The 19,601-nt window shown below is 46.1% G+C and overlaps 1 protein-coding gene across 3 annotated transcripts in view; it reads right to left on the bottom strand.

Annotated features, from left to right (window-relative positions):
* Positions 1-15,637: 15,637 nt before the first annotated feature.
* Positions 15,638-19,601, bottom strand: part of WWC3 (WWC family member 3) — a 118,976-nt gene continuing 115,012 nt past the window's right edge. For all 3 annotated transcript variants that reach the window (XM_055338204.1, XM_055338205.1, XM_055338206.1), the window contains one exon: positions 15,638-18,392. In XM_055338204.1, the coding sequence (XP_055194179.1) occupies positions 18,326-18,392 (67 nt within the window). In that variant the 3' untranslated portion in view covers positions 15,638-18,325. The remainder of the gene's footprint in view (positions 18,393-19,601) is intronic.

The raw sequence follows: 19,601 nt of genomic DNA, 5'->3' as shown, positions 1-19,601 counted from the left end.
GACCAGGTCCACTAAGCCTGGCAGCCGAAGCCGAATCAAGCCTCGCCTGCGTGACCAAACCGGGTCTTTCTGCTCAGGGACCCCGCAAGGTGGGACTCGCTTTGTTTCTGATTTTAACAGCCCCTCCCCACGTCTGGGCCCTTCTCTCAGCAGGCTCAGGGCAGGACCAGCCTTCGCAGCATCCTCCTCCTCCTCGACGTGCTGGGTGCAGTCAGGCGGCAGGATCACACACTTGCTGTTTCCATTAGTTGAGTCATATGTAATGCACTACAAAGGTCAGTATGATTATAGGGAAAACAACAGGCAAGGATTGAAAACTTCCCCAGAGCAGAGCTACCCGGGAGCCAAGGTTTCACCAACCAAATAAATCCCAATGGCTTATAATCAGATTCAGCTTTCACCTAAGTCAATCTGCAAAAGAACTTTTAAGGTTATTTACACAGGCACAACCTGATGTATCAGCAAACACGGAACCTCGTGAAGGCCAAGGCTGAACTTGAGGAGGTTGTGTTTCAGGAGGCGGGCTTCCACCTGAATCAGGCTTCCATACAATGTGAGCAATCGGGTTATTTTATTTTTTTTGAAGATTTTATTCATTTATTCATGAGACACAAAGAGAGGGAGAGGCAGAGACACAAGCAGAGGGAGAAGCAGGCTCCATGCAGGGAACCCTACGTGGGACTCGATCCCAGGTCTCCAGGATGCCCTGGGCCAAGGGCAGGCGCTAAACCGCTGAGCCACCCGGGCTGCCCTAACCGGGTAATTTTAATGAGAGGCATTTCTATGGAAACAAAAGAAAAACATGAATAGTTTAAGCAAATTAGAAATTCCATTTTCTGAGTTTGCAGAGTGGTCAGTTGAGAAAATTTCTAAAAGTCGGATTCTAAGTATCTTTAGGCAGAGCACAAACAGTGCGGGCGGGCAATCAGATCGTCCTGTTCGCAGTGTCAGTGTCCCCGGTGATCTCTCTGAGGGGCTGCACAGCTGCAGGCACAAAGAGCCGCACATGGGCTGCTGTGACTTCTTTGAAGTTTTTATCAAGTTGTCCAGTTGCAGCCTGCAGGGTTTCGGGGAAAAGGCAGGCTTAGCCTCAGAGTGATTCCAAGTGAAAATAGTGGGAGAAAATTGGAAATGCTAGGCTGCAGGGTTTTAGCCAAATATTGGAGGAAGTTAGAATTCAGGATCCACTCCAGTTTGCGGGTAGAAAATAAACCTCAGATGATCAACGGCACTAGAATCTAAAATCCACAAGGGTGTGTTACTGAAACATAATTTTCTCTCCATAATCATTTCCATCAAAGACAACCATGGCAAGACTAATTTGTTTTGCAAATTAAGTCGACTTTTAATAAACTTGGCCTGATTATTTCTGAGTGCAGCAAAAATAGTGATGGATCATGCTCTTTCACATCCTTTTAAATCTGCAAACAAGACATTAATGAACCAGCAATATTTTAAGTGAAGTTATAAAAAACTCTAATTATCTTCATTAGTTCCTTTGGTCTCCTGTAATTAATTCTTGTTGATCTCAATCTTTTGTTATTTGATGAATTCATCACTTTTCCATGAAAGCTTTAGAAATTCTTACCCAGTTCAGTGTTAAGATCTTAAGGTCAGCAGAGACCTGTATTCTATAGGGTGCTTGTCAGGGTCTTTTTGAAGAATCTCCTCAAAGATAAAGCACTTTTGCAGGAACATTTTTGCAAAAGCATCAGAATAAAACAATGACTACCTTTAAATGACAAAAGACTTAAAAACTGGCAATGGCTAAAGATCAGATGAGAATTCATTATAATGCAATTGACAAGAAAATTTGGTTATTTCTCCAATGTGCAGTATTTTAAGACAATGACTGGACTTATGGCTGATAACACTATGTCAGTACATCAGATTCTCATGAATTTCATATAATTTCAGGAATGTTTACATTAATAACTTCCATGTAAATATTTCCTAAAGAAAGCTTAGCATCACTTCTTATTTTACAATGCTTCCTGTGAAATTTAACATAACACTAAAAACTTATTTGAGTGGGATCCCTGGGTGGCTCAGCGGTTAAGTGCCTGCCTTCGGCCCAGGCCCAGGGTGTGATCCTGGGGACGGGGGTTGGAGTCCCATGTAGGGCTCCCTGCATGGAGCCTGCTTCTCCCTCTGCCTGTATCTCTGCCTCTCTCTGTCTCTCTCATGAATAAATAAATAAAATCTTTAGAAAATGTAAAAATAAATTTTAAAAAACCTATTTGAAAAAACTTAGCTTTTTACATAAGTTTGCTTAACTAAACCTGATAAAGACAAAACACAGAATCTTTGTTTTCTAGGCAGGTTACATTGAAGGTAAAGAAAAACCTTTGTTTGCAATTTCTTATTAAGTGCAGACCGAAAAAAAACAAAACAAAAAAAAAAAACAAAGAGCAGACCAATAACTAAGAAAACTTTGTCCTTTGAACAGAGAGAAAACCAAATTCTAATTTTGCACCACGGTACTTTTGATATTAAATTTCTCCCCTTTTTTTTCTTTTTAATTTAAATAAATCCAGGGTACCTGGGTGGCTCAGTGGTTGAGCATTTGCCTTTGGCTCAGGGCGTGATCCCAGGTCCTGGGATCCAGTCCCACATGGGCTCCCCTCAAGGGTCCTGCTTTTCTCCCTCTGCCTATGTCTCTGCCTCTCTCTGTGTGTTTCTCATGAATAAATAAATAAAATCTTTTTTTAAAATTTCAATAAATCTATTTTAATCTCTGCTTTGCCACACATAAGATTCCTCTCTCAAGATCCCTTTTCTGCAAACCTTCTACAACTTTCTATATCCATTTGGGTTTTGTCCTTTTTTCTTTCTTATTCTGAAATAACGATTTTCCTTTAGGATGAAATTACTTTCTTTTTTCCCTTTACCAAAAATGCATCTCCATTCCTCATACCTGCTTTTACCCAAAACACACCTCCTACTTTTCATATACAGCCATTTTCTTTCATCCTTATTGTTTCTAGTGATTCTGTAAAAAAACAAAAAACAAAAACTAAGCAAACGAAACCCCCTTTTTCCTGACAACCTCAGCTTTATTAGTTCAGATGTTACCTCCTTGATTTCAAAGACTTACAAAGCTTATCTAGGAAAGGAATGGCCCAAAGCTGGCACTAGGTATTAATTATAGATGTACTCAGAGAGGGTGGCACAGTCGCCTCTGCACTACGTTAAGTGAATAATACATCCTTTTTTTTATTATTTTTTATTATTTTTTATTTTTTTTAATACATCCTTTCTGTGTAACACAGTTAAAACAAACCATAGGCTTTTTGAAAATTAGAGTATAAGATTCACTCGCGTCCCCTGACATGGCTCTGTGAGCCTGGGGACCCTATGACAGGCAGGGGCGGCAAGATGCCCACATTACTGAGGAAGGCGCTTGCTCTAAGCTGAGCAGAGTAACAATCTGGAAGATGGGACAGCTAGGTCTAAGCTGATGGCAGGGTTGTGAATTATTGGGAACCACAATTCAGAATTCCCGGCCTTGCAAGTAGTTACGGGAAATAGGGGAAGGATTTTTTTAAATGATTTTTTCTTCCTCCCCCCCCCCATTTTGTTCTTCTTTTACGTTTCTTTTCTTTTTTTTTTTTTTTTTCCAAGGGTGGTTGTTCTTGTACTGGCCTTTTCAGCTGGCCACGCAGACTCTTCCATGGCTCAAGAGTGGTGGCTTTCAAACACGTTGGATCATTCCACAGCAAGAAAGAGAGTGTATATTCCGGCCCAGCCCATACTTACACATATAAAACCACCTAAAATAAAAGCTTAATGAACTGGGGCACCTGGGTGGCTCTGTCGGTTGGGCATCTGCCTTCCTCTCGGGTTATGATCTCAGGCCCGGGGTCCCAGGGTCCTGGGATCGAGCCCCATGTCGGGCTCCCTGCTCATTAGGGGAGCCTGCTTCTCCCTCTGCCTCTGCCTCTGCTTGTGCTCTCTCACTCACTCTCAAGTAAATAAATAAAATATTTTTTTAAAAAAGCTTAATGAACTAACACGTATTTCCCATTTTGAGTATGATATGCATTCACTCTTTTGCACTTTATGAAATTACCTTTTTCTTTACATACGGATAATCAATCCATCCATAAGCCCAACTATACATTAGAGACAAAATTGAAGATATATAGGATCCACTTATCTAGATAGCTGTAGATCATACGTGTATTTTCTATTTAAATAAATGCTAATGCTCGCCCACCAAGGGTCTGTGAGCACAGTTTCAGAAACCGGAAATTATGGTAAATCCTCACGCTGCAGGAAGGAGCTGGCCGGGGAGCCCCACTGCTTCTCACCCTGCACTGGGGCGCCTGCTGCTGCGCCTGCGCTGCCGACCTTGCAGGGCTTGCGTGCAGTTAGCTCACTTGTTCCAAGGGTTCTGACCTACTCGCTTGAATTCATTTCGCTGTCGCAGCCCTTCTTCCAATTTTTGAAACTATTTGTAATCTTTGCTTTCCGGGGAAAACCAGGGCGCGGGCAACCTTGAGCTGTCTATCCTGTGTTAGCATCCTGTGGCAGATTAGCAAACTGATAGATACATTTAAAAGTTATTGAAAGTGTATCCTTTCTCATAATAATGTTTTTCAGTGTGGCATAAAATGTGTTTGTTAATAGAGCCATACATTTGTTTCTTTCTGTACAAATTTAAAGACCCAAAATAGATAAACTTAGTTTTCCCATTTAATGTTAATCTTATTTGGAAATGACTTAGATGTTCACTGAATAGCCATTATTGGGTTTAACTTAGCATAAGCTTTGACCTAATTTATATCTATTTAAATTACTTTTTTTAAAATATTTTATTTTTTAAGTGATCTCTGCACCCAACGTGGGGCTCAACCTCACGACTCCCAGATAGAGTAGCACCCTCTACTGCTTGAGCCATCCAGCCCCCCCTCCCCGTAAGTTACTTCTTTTGAACAATGAAGCTTGGACAAGATATCAAATAAATAGTTAACTACTGAAGAAATACTTGCTTCTATTAAACCAACAAATTTATTTTGTATTTATTGAAGATCATCGCAGGTCATGTGAACTTGAAAAAAACATTTAGGTTCCTTTCTACATTTCTGAGAGTATACTTGATTTATAGAAACACTTAATTTTCTTGAAGCCAATTAAATAGAGCTCTTTGCAAATTAGTTTCGGCAATACCATCCAGAGGTAGAAAAATATCACACATCTAGAGCACACCCACACAGACATAGAGACATACAAATAGACTCAGAGCGCTTTACAGCTTTTGTTTTAAGAATGTTTGCTGTGTCTTGGGCACAAAACTCAGAAAAAAAAGTAGTTAGGGGTCGCCTGGGTGGCTCAGTGGTTTAGCATCTGCTGCTGGCTTAGGTCGTGACCCTGGTGTCCCGGGATCGAGTCCCACATCGGCCCCCTGCGGAGAGCCTGCTTCTCCCTCTGCCTGTGTCTCTCTCTCTCTCTCTGTGTCTTTCATGAATACATAAATAAAATCTTTAAAAAAGAAAGAATTGAGATATAGTCTCTCTGCTCTCCACTGGGGAAGGAAAGACTGATGTGCTACCCCAAGCCTCGGCTTCGGTCACTTGTTCCCCGATTTATGCTTTCTTTGTCTAAAAGCTTGCTGTGCTCACTTCTTGGGATCTCATATTTCTGTGGGCTCCCATACGGACACAATTAAATTTTTCTCCTGTTAATCTGTCTTCTGTCAAATTCATTATTAGACTCGCCAGAGAACCCAGAAGGGACGAAGGGTAAAGTGTGCTGCCCCGAACGATGTACTAGATTTCATCTACGAGACGCCTTTACATTGAACATAGAAAACAGGTAACAAATCCACTGAAGTCTCAACCACCCGTGGGATTTCACTGCCTAGCAGGATTCGGGGGGGTTTTACATTTTTCTTCTTTTTAGGTTGGTTACATTTTCTAATTTTTCTACCATTAAGGTGTATTACTTTTGTAACAGGGAACAGTCTTTGCTTGTTTTCTTGAAAACACTCAAGTAGACACAGTAATCATGGAAGAAATATTTTTGGCTGTTTTTTTTAAAGATATTATTTATGTATTTATGAGAGACACAGAGAGAGGCAGAGACAGGAGCAGGCTTCCTGCGAGGAGCCGGATGCAGGACTCGATCCCAGATCCCAGGGTCACAACCTGAGCCCAAGGCAGGCGCCCAGTCGCTGAGCCACCCAGGCGTCCCTTCTGGCTGCTTTTTAATGCAGATTTCATTACTTGAAGATTCTCAAATCTTAATTGCAAAACCCCAAGAGAACAATTCCCAGTCCTCCTAGATTGTTCTGCTCCTAAAAATCTTTAGGAAAGAAGAAGCCAGCCCAAAACTGGTGTTAATGCTTCATCGGCCGCCGGTCGGTCTCCTTCTCTCTTCCGTATAAATTCCCTAGCCCTTAGCACCCGTCACGAAAGCATTCTGCAAATACCTGTGCAGCAACCTTTGAGCTTTAATCTCTCCTTAGTGGCGCCTTCTATTTTCTCCACAGCTTCCCGCACTGTATCCCTTGGAGCGGCGGCTGGGACCTCGGCGGCGGCGGCCGCTCTGGGAGCAGAGCGCTACTGCCATCTGGTGGCCAGAGGCTGGAGCTGCCGCTCCGCATCCCACGGCGCGCGGGACCCAACACCGGGAGCGCGGGGGTGGACCAGGCTTGGCCTCAAATTACTTCGAGTATAATTCGATGCCAAAAAGGTTCCATTTCCCGGGACGCCTGGGGGGCTCAGCGGTTGAGCCTCTGCCTTCGGCTCAGGGCGTGACTCCAGGGTCCCGGGATCGAGTCCCATGTCGGGCTCCCTGCATGGGGCCTGCTTCTCCCTCTGCCTGTGTCTCTGCCTCTCTGTGTGTGTCTCATGAATAAATAACATCTTTTTAAAAAATGTTCCATTTCCCAGCCATTTTTAAGAGTTCACCATAGACCCTAACTCTGCTTCATTTGGAACCCCTTAAGTGTAGTCGTTCAGGCAGGTGGGAAGTACCGTGGCCTGTAGACATTCGCACATTATTCTGGAACCCGTGCGGAGGAAACTGAGGGGTCCTTCTGTCCGAGGAGGCGAACCTAGTGGCCGGGCACCGAGGTAGAAGGGGAGTCTGCATAGACATGGAAACACATTAATTACGTGGTGGGGGTTTTAAGCCATTTTCAAGCCGCCTTGTGTTAACGCCAGGTACTCAGCGAACGGGGCCCACTGGTCCGCAGCAGGTCACCTGACCCTCGCAGCAGCCTGCTGACACGGGGAGGCAGCTGGGCTGTGCCCATTTCCCCGACAGCCCTGACAACAGTCACCCCCCCTCCCGCTGGCACGCCCGGGGGGGGGGGCGGGGGGGGGCAGGCCGGGTCCTCTTGGCTCCTCGCCCCGCGCTGCGCTAGCTCCCTGAGCCCCTCCGGAGCGCGATGCAGTTGTGCCCAGCGTAGCTCACATCACGTCGAGGCAGAGGCGGGCTGGGTCTACCTCCTGCCTCCGAAGGCCCGGCGCTAAGCCAGAACCAAAACCGTCTCCGAATGTCCTCAGCCGAAGACCAGCGCCGCAGCCCGAGGTCATCCGTGGGCGCATCACCTGGCAGGCCTGTGCCCTGTGCCTCTGCCGGCCTTGCTTTTCCCTTCTGTGAAGTGGGCGGCGGCGGCGGGCAGGAGTCGTAGCGCCCAGCGCCGGCGCCTTGCGAGACTTGCGGGAGGGATCTGCAAAGAGCAAGCGGCCGCAGCCCGGGGCACGGGGAAGGCCGCGGCCCCGACATATGCTTATGAAAACATCCTCCGATATTTTGAGGCAAGAGGGCAAAGCTACAGTGTGCGCCCACACGCACGCGCAGCTCTCCCTGGAGCCGCGCGCGGCCAGCCTGTTTGCACCCCGCTTTAGGCCGCACGCGCGCTGGCTGCTTGGAGATGCGTGTCCCCCGGCCCCGGAGCGCGGGGTCGGCAAACAGCAGCCTGCGTGTGGTTTTCAGACGTGAGCGTTTGCTCGCTGTGACCTTTTGCACCAATTTCGATTTTTACGAGCTTCTCCCTGTGCGTCCGTGCTCTCGCTCAGATACACGGATAACATCTTGGAGGAAAGCGGAGCGGCCCGAGTGACGGTGCGGACCCCGAGGGCATGCAGTCCCGCCTGCCGCAGCCATTCGGAGCTGCCGTCGTGGGCCCTGGCACCGCCACGTCTTGGGGAAGGGCTAACCCGGGCCGCGGCCTGGAGGGGCCTCCGCGCAGGCGCAGTACAGCTGTGTGCAGGCCCCCCCCCCCCAGCCCGCAGAGCCCGCAGCGCTGGCGCCTCCGAGAGCCTCGCCCCACCCCCGTCGCCCCGGGGCTCCCCCTCGGGCGGTAGAGGCCGGGCGCCTCGGTTCGCAGCCTTGCAGGCGGCCAGAGGCCTATGTTGTCCCCCGCGGCCGCCGGCCACCGCGCCCAGGGCGCCCGGACGTCGCGGGGGAGCGGCCCGGGCCTCCCCGCGGCCCTTCCCGGACCCAGGCCCGTGGGCTGCACGTCGAGGGCTCGGACGGGGGCCGCCGCCGCCAGGTGCCGGGCACGCCTGCGCGCTCCGAGCCACCCCGTGGAGCAGCGAGCTGTCCCCGGGTCCGTGCCCGCGCGCAGCGACGCCGTCACACGGGCCGATTAGCCGGTGCTGTGAATCGCTTCCCTTAAACTAATTCCACTGCGATGAAACCGTTTATGCTCATTACCCAGGGGAATCTGCCTACAATTGCAGGGCAGGAAAAGCAATCTGACCGGAGCGTCTGCGTGTGGGAAGGAGGAAGAGCAGATTCCAGAAGGCCCTGGGCCTCCAGCCGCAGGCCCCGGCGCGCGCTTCCAAACGCCCTGAGACGCGCAGCCTCTGCCTTCGGACTTCGCTGCGGGCAAACCTTGTTCCGAAGTGAGAGGACAGTTAGGGGTCCTAACTCTGGGAAACGAACTAGGGCTGGTGGAAGGGGAGGAGGGCGGCGGTGGGGGTGACGGTGGCGGGCACTGAGGGGGACACTGGACGGGATGAGCACTGGGGGTTACTCTGTATGTTGGTAAATTGAACACCCATAAAAAATTTATTAAAAAAAAAAGTGAGAGGACAGTGTCTGATCACTTGTCTGAAAGCAAACATTGTGATGCATGACAAAGGCCCACACATTAGAACAAAGGAACAGGCCCTTCTAAGATGAGAGCTTCCGTGGCCAGCTGCGTGGTGACCCCACAAAGACGTCCGCAGGTCACCTCACATGGCAAAAGGGACTTGGCAGCTGTGCTTAGCTTACGGCTCCTGAGGTGGCAGATGACCCTGGCGTATGCGGAGGGTCCAGTGTCCTCACAAGGGTCCTCATGAACATGGTAGAGAGAGGATAACAATTTTAAAAGTTAAGAATAGCAAAGGAACACACACAGACTTCTCAAGAAATCAGATAAATGGTGCTACAGAGGAAATAATATTTGATGATGAGGGCGAAGCATGAATGTCCAGAAAAATAAAGCCAACCAGATGGCATTGACCACAATATTGGTGTGTTTACGAAGTGTTCAGGCCTTAAGATATACTAACAAACAGAAAACTAAAGATCAATAAACTAAGTACACTTTGCCCTCATTATTATTTTGCTTTTGGATACCTGGGGCTAATCTCTCTCACATGGACTTTCTAGAGTTGTGCTGTCCAGTATCATATCCACCAGCCAAATGTGGCTATTTAAATTTAAATTAATTAAAAATGAATTTTAGAAAACTCAGTTCTTCAGTCACTAGTCACGTTCTGAATGCTCAATAGCCACCTGTGCCTTGTTGACTTCCATACTGGAGAAAACAGAACATTGCCCTCATTGCAGAAAATTCTATTATACCGTGCTGTAGAGATCTTTCCTTTTAATTCTCTTTGAATAAAAAGGAGGATGAAGAAAAAAAAAAGAGTCCTCATGAGAGGGAGGCAGAAGGGTCCTGGGTTCGAGTCCCGCATCGGGCACCCCGCAGGGAGCCTGCTTCTCCCTCTGCCTCTGTCTCTGCCCCTCTCTGTGTATCTCTCATGAGTAAATTTTTAAAATCCTTAAAAAAATACAAGGAAACCGCTCGAATAAAATGTAAACCTTCCTAAATTCTGCACACATACATATGTACTTGTACACACACAAACATGCCCACACACACACATGCATACGAAGAAGAGAGAACGGCTACACAATGATAGCCATATCATGATGATAGCTATCATGAAACGATAGAGCCATAATTTTGAATAAACATAAAAATGACAGAAATGAGATCACATAGCAAATGTAAATAGCCCATAACGATCGATGTAAAAACGTGAAAACATTTTTAGAATATCTAACAAAGCAGAATATAACAATCTGTGCAGGAACAGATGCAGCTAAAACAAAAAGACGGAAATAAATGATGTACAAAGAAAGATACACAAGGAAAACGCAAATAACATGAAAGGATCGCATCCATCACATCTAACAAGAAGGAATTCCTAGCAAACAGCTTTAGAGACGGAGGCCACGTTACGGCGCGCGAGGCCACAGCACACAACGATGATTTTGAAGAGTCACCGATGTTTATGCTAACAAGACAGCAAGAGCTTTCACTAGTGGACCTACCGGTGCTGTAAAGAGAACCGGAAATGCTAACAGCCTCCCTCAAATGCATCCAGGGCGGCTCCAGGAGATGACACAGGAGTAAAGACACAGAAAACCCAGACGTGATGAATAACCAACAAAATAGAGCTTAGTGTGTACGTGGAGTCGCGTCCTCGCAAATTCACGTCCACCAGAACTTCAGAACCTGACCTCATTTGGAAATGGTGTCTTCGCAGGCGTCATTATTTAAGGATCTTCAAGATGAAACTTGCAGTGGGCCATACATCCAATGATCGGTGTCTTTTTAAGAGAAAGGAGAGGGAGTTTGGAGACAGAGACAGGAATGAAGACCACGCGAAGATGAAGCAGAGCTTGGTGCGACGCACAAGCCAAGGGCCGCCGAGAGCCACCAGAAGCCAGAAGGGGCAGGAAGGCTCCTCCCTTAGAGCCCCCGGAGGGAGGGCGGCCCTGCCGGCACTTGGATTTTGGACGTCCAGCCCCCAGAACTGTGAGACAACATTTCTGCTGTTCTGAGCCACCTGGTTTGTGCTAATGCATCATGGCAGCCCTGGAAAATTCACCTCGCATGTATGTATGTATACAGCAATCAGCTTCTAACCCCGAGGTATGCAGAATGCACTGCTTTTCATGGAACATTCATAAAATGTAGGGGTGCCTGAGGGCTCAATCACTGAGGCACCCGACTCTCGATTTCAGCTCAGGTTGTGATTTCAGGGTCGTGAGATAGAGCCCTGCGTTGGGCTCTGCGCTAAGTGGGGAGTCTACTGGAGATCCTCCCTCTCCCTCTCCCCCCTGCTCGTGCTCACACACTCTTTCCCTCTGATTATTGTAGGCCATAAAGAGAATCTCAATAAATTCCAAAGAATAAAAATAACACAAACAGGATTTTCTTTTTTTTTTAAAGATTTTATTTATTTATTCATGAGAGACAAAGAGAGAGAGAGGCAGAGACACAGGCAGAGGGAGAAGCAGGCTCCCCATGTGGGGCCCGACGTGGGACTTGATCCCAGGTCTCCAGGATCACACCCTGGGCCAAAGGCCTGCTGAGCCACCCAGGGCTGCCCAACAGGATTTTCTATTTTGCCATGAAAGTAGAAATGAATAAAAATCTGTCAAGACCCTTATATCTAGAAAAAAAAATGTTAAGATTTCATTTATTTATTCATGAGAGACACAGGGAAACAGAGACAGGCAGAGGGAGAAGCAGGCTCCATGCAGGGAGCCCGATGCAGGACTCGATCCCAGGACCTCAGGATCACAACCTGAGCCAAAGGCAGAAGCTCAACCACTGAGCCACCCAGGTGCCCATTTATGGAAAAAAAAAAACTTAAAAAACATGATAATAACACCTTTTGGGTCAAAGTGGAAATACAGAGTGAAATCACAGAATTTCTTAGGAATAATGATAATGAAAACTCAACAGATGAGTTGACAGAGAAAATGTATAGCACTACATTGGTTTAGCATTACAAAGCTTCAAAGAAACACACCCAACTCAAACAACTGCCCAAATAAGGCAACTATATGTAAGACCCAAGAAAACAATTCATAAAAATGAAAGCAACATTTCATGAGTTATACAACAGAAAAGCAATAGAACAAATGAAATCAAAAGCTGGTTCTATTTATTTATTTTTAATTTTTTTTATTTTTAAGTTAGCTCTTCATCTAACGTGGGGCTCGAACACACAGCCCCCGAGATCAAGAGTTGCACACTCCACCAACTGAGCCAGCCAGGTGCCCCAAGCTGGTTCTCCTGAAAAAAGAAAAGAGAAAAGAAACCCAAAAATATTCCAATCACTAACCTAATCAGGGAAAAACAAGGGGGAAAACACATATAGAAAGTTGGAAATGCCAGGGGGAAAGAACCCTCTAGAAAGGAAGGCAGCATCCCCTCCCAAAACATTCCTGTGTGCTCTTGACAAACGGGAAAACAGATGAAATGGGTCATTTTTAAGAAAAACACAACTCAACCGAAATTGACCTCAAGGGACAGGTCTAAAATGCTCAATTTCCATGGAGGAAATAGAGCAAGTAATTTCAAGAGTGTGCCTGTGATAAAAAGCACAGAGCACACCCAAAAGGCTCCTCAGCAGAATTCTTCCAAACTTTCTCTCTTGGAGCCAAGAAAAAGAAGAAAAACTTCCACATTTGCTTTATAGAGTACGGCATTGACCCTCGACCTGCAAAGAGCGCACTAAAAATAAATTAGTGTAGCGATGCAAAAATCATAAACACGATACTAGCAGACCAATCCAAAGCACGTGAATGTGTGTACATCATGACCACATGGAGTTTAATTCACAAAAGGTCTCTACTAGGAAAGCCACTAATATAATCTATCATATTTTTAGAACTAAGGAAAATCATATGACTTCAGTAGGTGGAGAAAAGGGATTTGAAAAACCCAATACCCATCCATGTTGAAAACACTCAAGAAAATAGAAATCGATGGGCTTGTCCCTAACATCATAAATATGTGTGTGAAATTCACCTCCTGAGGCCAACATTTTATTTAAAGGGGAAACACTAGCTTTTAAACTTAAGTCTGGGGAAAAAAGGTATCTAGCCTAGTATGCATAGTATTTGTATCTTATCTTTCTTTAAAGACAGAAAATAGCCAAGATCTATCAAGAAATGTCTTCGATATAAATAAGGAAAACTGTAAAGCATTCCTGAAAGACACAAAATTGGTCTTGAACAAATGGAAATATATAATACATTCTTGGATGAGAGGATTCAACACTATAAAGATGTCAGCGCTCCCTAAATTGTAAATTCAATGCATTCTGGTAACGATTTCATCATTTCCCCCCACTCCTGGGGCTAGACAAGTTGATTATGAAGTCCATTTGGAAGAACAAGTAAGCAAGAGCAGCTGAGAAAATGCTGGAAAAAAAAAAAAAGAGAGAGAAGAGGGCCAGCCCCAACAGATAACAGAACATCTCAAAAACTTCTATAATGAAAGCAGCCCCGCACACATTTAGACTCTGCTGAGGTATCATTTCTCGTCCCTCGAAGTGGCAAACGACGTTTCATTGGTGCCATTGTGGGGAAACTGTGCATACAGAGCTGGTGACAGCACAAAATGGCACAGCCCTGAGAGACATGGGGTGCTATCCAGCAAAATCCCATGTGCATTTACCCTCCTCCCTTTTTAAAAAATTTATTCATAAAAAAAAAAAACAAAACAAAACAAAAAAAATTTATTCATGAGAGACACACAGAGAGAGAGAGAGGCAGAGACCCAGGCAGAGGGAGAAGCAGGCTCCATGCAGGAAGCCCGACACGGGACTCGATCCCAGGACCCACGATCACGCCCTGAGCCGAAGGCAGATGCTCAACCACTGAGCCACCCAGGCGTCCCAATGAACTGGAATCTGATCAAGCTTCTAGATTCAATGACAGCTTTTCTCCCCAGTATTTACTAACAGAGAATAGAGTTCACAGGAACATGTCAACCTATAGCCTAGGGATAAAATCAGCCAGGCCCAGAACATGGGATCCTGGTGTGTTACTGGGGCGGGGAGCTAGACATTGTAGATTGAAGACAGACATAACTACAGTAAGATACCACTTCATGTCTACTAGGATGGCCATGATCAAAACGACGTTAAGTGTTGGCCAGGAAGTGGAGAAATTAGAACCCTTGACGCTGCTGGTGGGGATGCAAAATGGTGCAGCTGCTTGGGAAAACAGTCTGGCAGTTCTTCGAAAGGTTAACCACAGATGTACTGTCTGACCCAACATTTCCACCTTTAGCTTTAGGCCCAAAAGAAATAGAAATATAGGGGATCCCTGGGTGGCTCAGTGGTTTGGCACCTACCTTTGGTCCAGGGCATGATCCTGGAGTCCCGGGATGGAGTCCCACATCAGGCTCCCTGCGTGGAGCCTATTCTCCCTCTGCCTGTGTCTTGGACTCTCTCTGTGTCTCTCATGAATAAATAAATAAAATCTTAAAAAAAAGAAATGGAAATATATGTTCACACAAAACCTTGAATATGAACGATGGTAGCAGCATTATTCACACTAGCCAAAGAGTGGAAGCAACCCAACCGCCCATCGACTGGTGAACGAATAAACAAAATGGCCTATCCACACACTGGAATATTCTTCAACAATAAGAAGGAGTGAAGCCCTGATACCTGCAACCACATGGATGAACCTGGAAAAGCTACTGCTGAGTGAAGGAAGCCAGACATGAAGGCCACACACTGTGTGATTCCGTTTATATGAAATGTCCAGAATAAATCAATCCATAGAGCCAGAAAACAGGTTAGTGGTTGCCAGGGGTTGGGAGAATTGGGGATCACTGGTAATGGGGTCTAGGGTTTTTTCTTGGGGTGATGAAAAAGTTACCATTGCTTGTAGTGACACCTGCATAATTATGAATATCCTAAAAACCAATGAATTACACACTTTAAACAGGTGAACTATATGGTATGTGAATTCTATCTCAAGAGAACTGTTACCAAAAAAACCCCCAAAACCTTGAGCATAAAAAAATCCCCAATAAATGCATATTTGGATTCTGTTCAGTTAAAAAAATGACATATGAGACACCTGGAAGAGTGAACCCTGCATATTTAATGACATTAGAAGTTATTAAGTGTTAAAATGTGGTAAGGATACTGTGCATGCTTTTCTCTTTTAAAAAGCAACACATACTGAAAATATTTACAGCTGAACTGAGGTGTACAGGATTTGCTTTGAAACACAGGACGTGAGACAGGTAAAGGTGTAGACAAAACAAGCTGGCCATGACTGATCCAAAATTCAGAGAGAGGAGGACTGCATATGTGTTCATTTTACTATTCTACATTTATATGTTTTTATGTTGAAAAATGAGTATTTTTTAAAAAAAAGATTTTATTTAGAGAGATTGTGTGCACGGGGGTCAGGGTGTGGGGTGGGGTGACACAGAGGAAGAGAGAGAATCCTGAGCTGAAACCAAGAGTTGGATGCCTAACCGACTCTGAGCCAATTAGGGGCTGCCCCCCCCAAATTAGTATACTCCTATATGTAAGTCCACGTAATTACATTTTTCTTTTAAAAAAAACACACATTTCCATTCTGTTCTTAAGGCAGGTTAGTTTAATTTCATAGAAGGAATATTTTCAAACAATACAAATGACACAATTTGGGAACGGTGACAAAAACAGAGATGAATACTGATTATAACTTAATCCCTTGACAGAAGGTGATTTATTTCAGCAGTGACAATTTAGTGATCAGAAGACGTGAAGACCAAATTCCCTTTCACTGGCTGCACTGTTGCTAGAGAATCCGAGTGGGCAGACTTCAATTTGGACGGTCTCTGGACCGGAGCTGCTGATAAAGCGCGGCAGCTTTCCTATCCCAAAGCGCGGTTACGGACAAATTTACCCAGAAGATGAAAACGCCCCTGCAAACAACGGGACTTCACTTTTCTGACATGTGGGGTGTTCTCGGGGGGGGGGGGCTGTCTTCACCAGAAAGAAGCTGCAAAACCAGGTCAGGAGAGAGAGGCTCGGCGAGCTTGTCCCTGTCCGCGGGCCCCGTCGGCCCGGCCGGGGAGCAGCACAGAACCCATCACCGTCCACCTCCTCCACTTGCTGGCTTTTCTCTCCTGCTCACTCTGGTCCCACTCGGGTGCAAAGGCAGATCCTTGCAGGGAGGCAGGAGACGTCAACTAGAGAGGTGGCGAATCCAAGTGCTCCTTGGATGACACCGCAAGAGGGACTGCATTTGTTTCTGGTGGGGCAGAGTTAAAAAAATAAAAACAAAACAAAACAACTGACAACAACGAAAAACCCCAGCCACGGAAACACAGAACACTAAAAGCTGCGGGGGGGGGGGGCGCTCCAAACAGAAGCTTGCGTGCACCGGGGCCAGGGCCCCCGCATGGGCACAGGGGGCCTTCCCCACACTGCCTGAGAGAGGCTGGCGGGGAGCGGCCTCAAGGCCCCGAGCCCAGGAGAGAGGTCTTCGTGCACCCAAGGCCATCTCCGCAGCCGGTGAGCGCTGCGCTTGACACGCGCACGCTCTGCCCCTTGCACACTCGGTCTGGCTGCAGATAGCTTCTTCGCTGGAGTTCCAAGTTTCGGCAGCTGGGGGCACAGAGGGCCTGCCGTTGTCATCGCCTGCTTGGCAATGCCGTCTGCCGTGGGGCGGCTCTGGCAGGGGCTCACAGTGGGTGCGTCTCTGCCTCCATTGTGGGTTATGTACACAGAGAAATCAGCGGGACGCCGAAGATGACAATGACGACAGAAGCGCGACCAGAGGCAGCAGTAGAGCGCCAGGGCTGCGCCGTGAAAGCCTGACGTCCTCAGCCCGCAGCACCTGCCCACTCCACCGGCTGTGGTAGGTCTCGTGTCGATGAAATGCTTTTACAAAACTCATTTTTAACAAATGTAGAGGTCGGCAGGTTATACAGGGGGACGGTTACAGATGAAAGTGTGTGTTGGGGGGAGACACTGATTCAAGGGGGCCACTTCCCAGGGAGGGGCAGAAAGATCTGGAAGAGAGCTCTGGCTTCTTCTACGGTTCACACGACCCATCTCATTTACTTGTCTGAGGCCTCGGAAAGGAGAGTGCATTTCAGATACAATAAATATGCATTCGGCAAAATATTTAGATCATTTGACATTTTCAAAGGACATTGGTATAGTTTTATTGCATAAAAAAATTTTTTCTCCCCTCATGAACTACTTCTAAGATTTTTTAAGAAATACTGGGTAGACTCCAATATGGGGGAGTGGGGGACAGATTTTGATTTAAATCAAATACTCTCCTGTAAGTGCCTCACTGGGTAACTGTCGTTACCCACGCATGCTTGCTTCCTTCCACGAAAAATCGCCTTCAAAGGCCATCACGTCCACATCATAAGCGCTACGTCTGTCCATGGGTCCACGGACTCTGAAGACGTGCGCTCCTGGTTCTCGTCCCTTCCCTTCATGACAGACGGAGTCATAGCGCAAGAGGTCCACGCTGCCTTGTTGGTCATGATCAGATGGAGCAGACTCAAAGGTGGAGCTGCTCTGGCGAAGGCAGGGGGTGTGGACAGCCACCACGGGCAGGCAGGCTAAAGGCCGGGATGCCAGGGGCCGGTGGCCCGCACACGAGTGCGCACAAGGCGACAACAGGATGAGAGGCCGTCAGTGCGCAGTCGGGCACCACACGCACGACATGTGAACTAGCCCTGAGCCACCGCAGTCCGTATCTTAACACGAGTGCGGAGGGTACGATATACGTGCTAAATACACATAGAAGTAACTGATACAAGTGACGAATTTAGCGGTGTTTTTGCATTTTGGGTGTCAGAAATAAAACCGGCCCCAAAGTTCCATTCTACTGCATGACAAATACTGAAGCACAAAATTTTAGTCTTAAAATACATCTTAAAGTCAGTATTTTCCTTCAAGGAAAAAAAGTACTATAAATAAATTACAATACAGTGAATTTGCCTGAACTCACTTTGTTTCTGTCTTCCAGCCTTTAAGTCAAATAAAACAGCGTAAAAACTGTACACTCTTAACAAGATAGTTGATCTTTTATAAAATAACCTGTCTTCAGAGATGTCAATTTCACAACAAGGAAAAACCAAGCCCTGTTGCCGTCACTATTATAAAATATATATGTATAGATATATGTGTGTTTTTTTACAAAGTGTGTATATTAATAGCTTTGCACAAATATTTTAAGGACAAATTTAGCTAGTCTAAGAACTTCATGAAAATAAAACAGGCAGATAAATACTTCAAGTGTACGAAGTACTATATCAGACATCGTCGGCAGGCAGAGGAGGTACGTTGATCCTTGGTCTTGTAAAAAAGGCTATCTTCTCCCTGGGATTGGAAAGAATTACAGGTTAGAAGTGGACATAAATGCAATGAAAGCTGGTGGGAGGCTCCCTTATCAGTGACAGCTCTTCTTACAGAAACAGTTGAACTTAAATTCCTAACAACATCGGTTTGTATATGGATTCTCTAAATTTTAACGGAAGTTATGAAGCCCCACGAGGACGAGGGTTTATCTCCAGTGCCTAGAACAGTGCCTGGTCTATAGTAGGTGCTCTGCAAATATTTGCTTTTTAGTAAATGAATGAATAAATGAAAAGCTATACAAATGAAGGAGTCCTAAATCACGGTTGAAGGAAGATAGTTACCATGTTTTAGGTTCCTTTCTGGTGGGAGTGGGAAAATCCAGGGTATAAAAAAATTAAGGCAATTGTTGAGCCATAAAAAGGAATGAGGTTCTAACGCACGCTACAACACAGATGCACTTCGAACTCATTATCTTAAGAGCAGCCAAGCACAAAAGATCACAGAGTGTATGAGTCCACTTACACGGAATGTCCAGAAGTGGCAAAACCAGAGAGAGCGAAAGCAGCCTGGGGGGTGCAGGGGGCCGTGGGGAGGGGGAAGCGGGGAGGGGCCACTTTACCGGGACAGGGCTGCCTTCTGGGGTGAAGGAAAGGTTCTGGAACTGGACGGAGGGGGTGGCTGCACGGCACCACAACTGCGCTAAGTTCTACGGAACTGCTCATTTAAAATGGTAACTTTCATGCTATGTGAATTTTGCCTATTTTTCAAAAATCCAGACACAAAAGAATACGGATGTAACTGTAACTCTCCTCATATGAAAAAGAAAAACAGGGAAAACTAACGTGTACTATTCAAATTCAAGACGGTCGTTATTCTGGTGTGGGAAATTAGGGACGGGGTGCCCAGAGGGCTTGAGTCTGGCCACGCAGAGTTGTGACGACTCACCGAACTACTTCATACCGACAGAACGCACGCCTCCCTGCATGTGTATTATGCCTCAATAAAAAGTAAAAAGGCAAAGGTGCCACGTGTGTACATATACGTAAGCCACTGTGTGTGTTCCCAACAGCAAATATTTGGAAAGAGGTTTAGAAAATAGGCAAATTATATCTTAGATGAAACATTATAGTCAAAAGAGAGCAGATTATGTGGCAATACAGGATATATTCATCAAAAAAAAAAAAAAGCTAAATGCAAACTCGAACCCACATCATGATGACAAGCAACATA

This window comes from Nyctereutes procyonoides, unplaced genomic scaffold (genome assembly GCF_905146905.1).
Source record: "Nyctereutes procyonoides isolate TBG_1078 unplaced genomic scaffold, NYPRO_anot_genome, whole genome shotgun sequence".
Classification (NCBI taxonomy): domain Eukaryota; kingdom Metazoa; phylum Chordata; class Mammalia; order Carnivora; family Canidae; genus Nyctereutes; species Nyctereutes procyonoides.
Note: the sequence above shows the minus strand (reverse complement) of the source record. Positions and strands in the feature narration are given on the sequence as shown.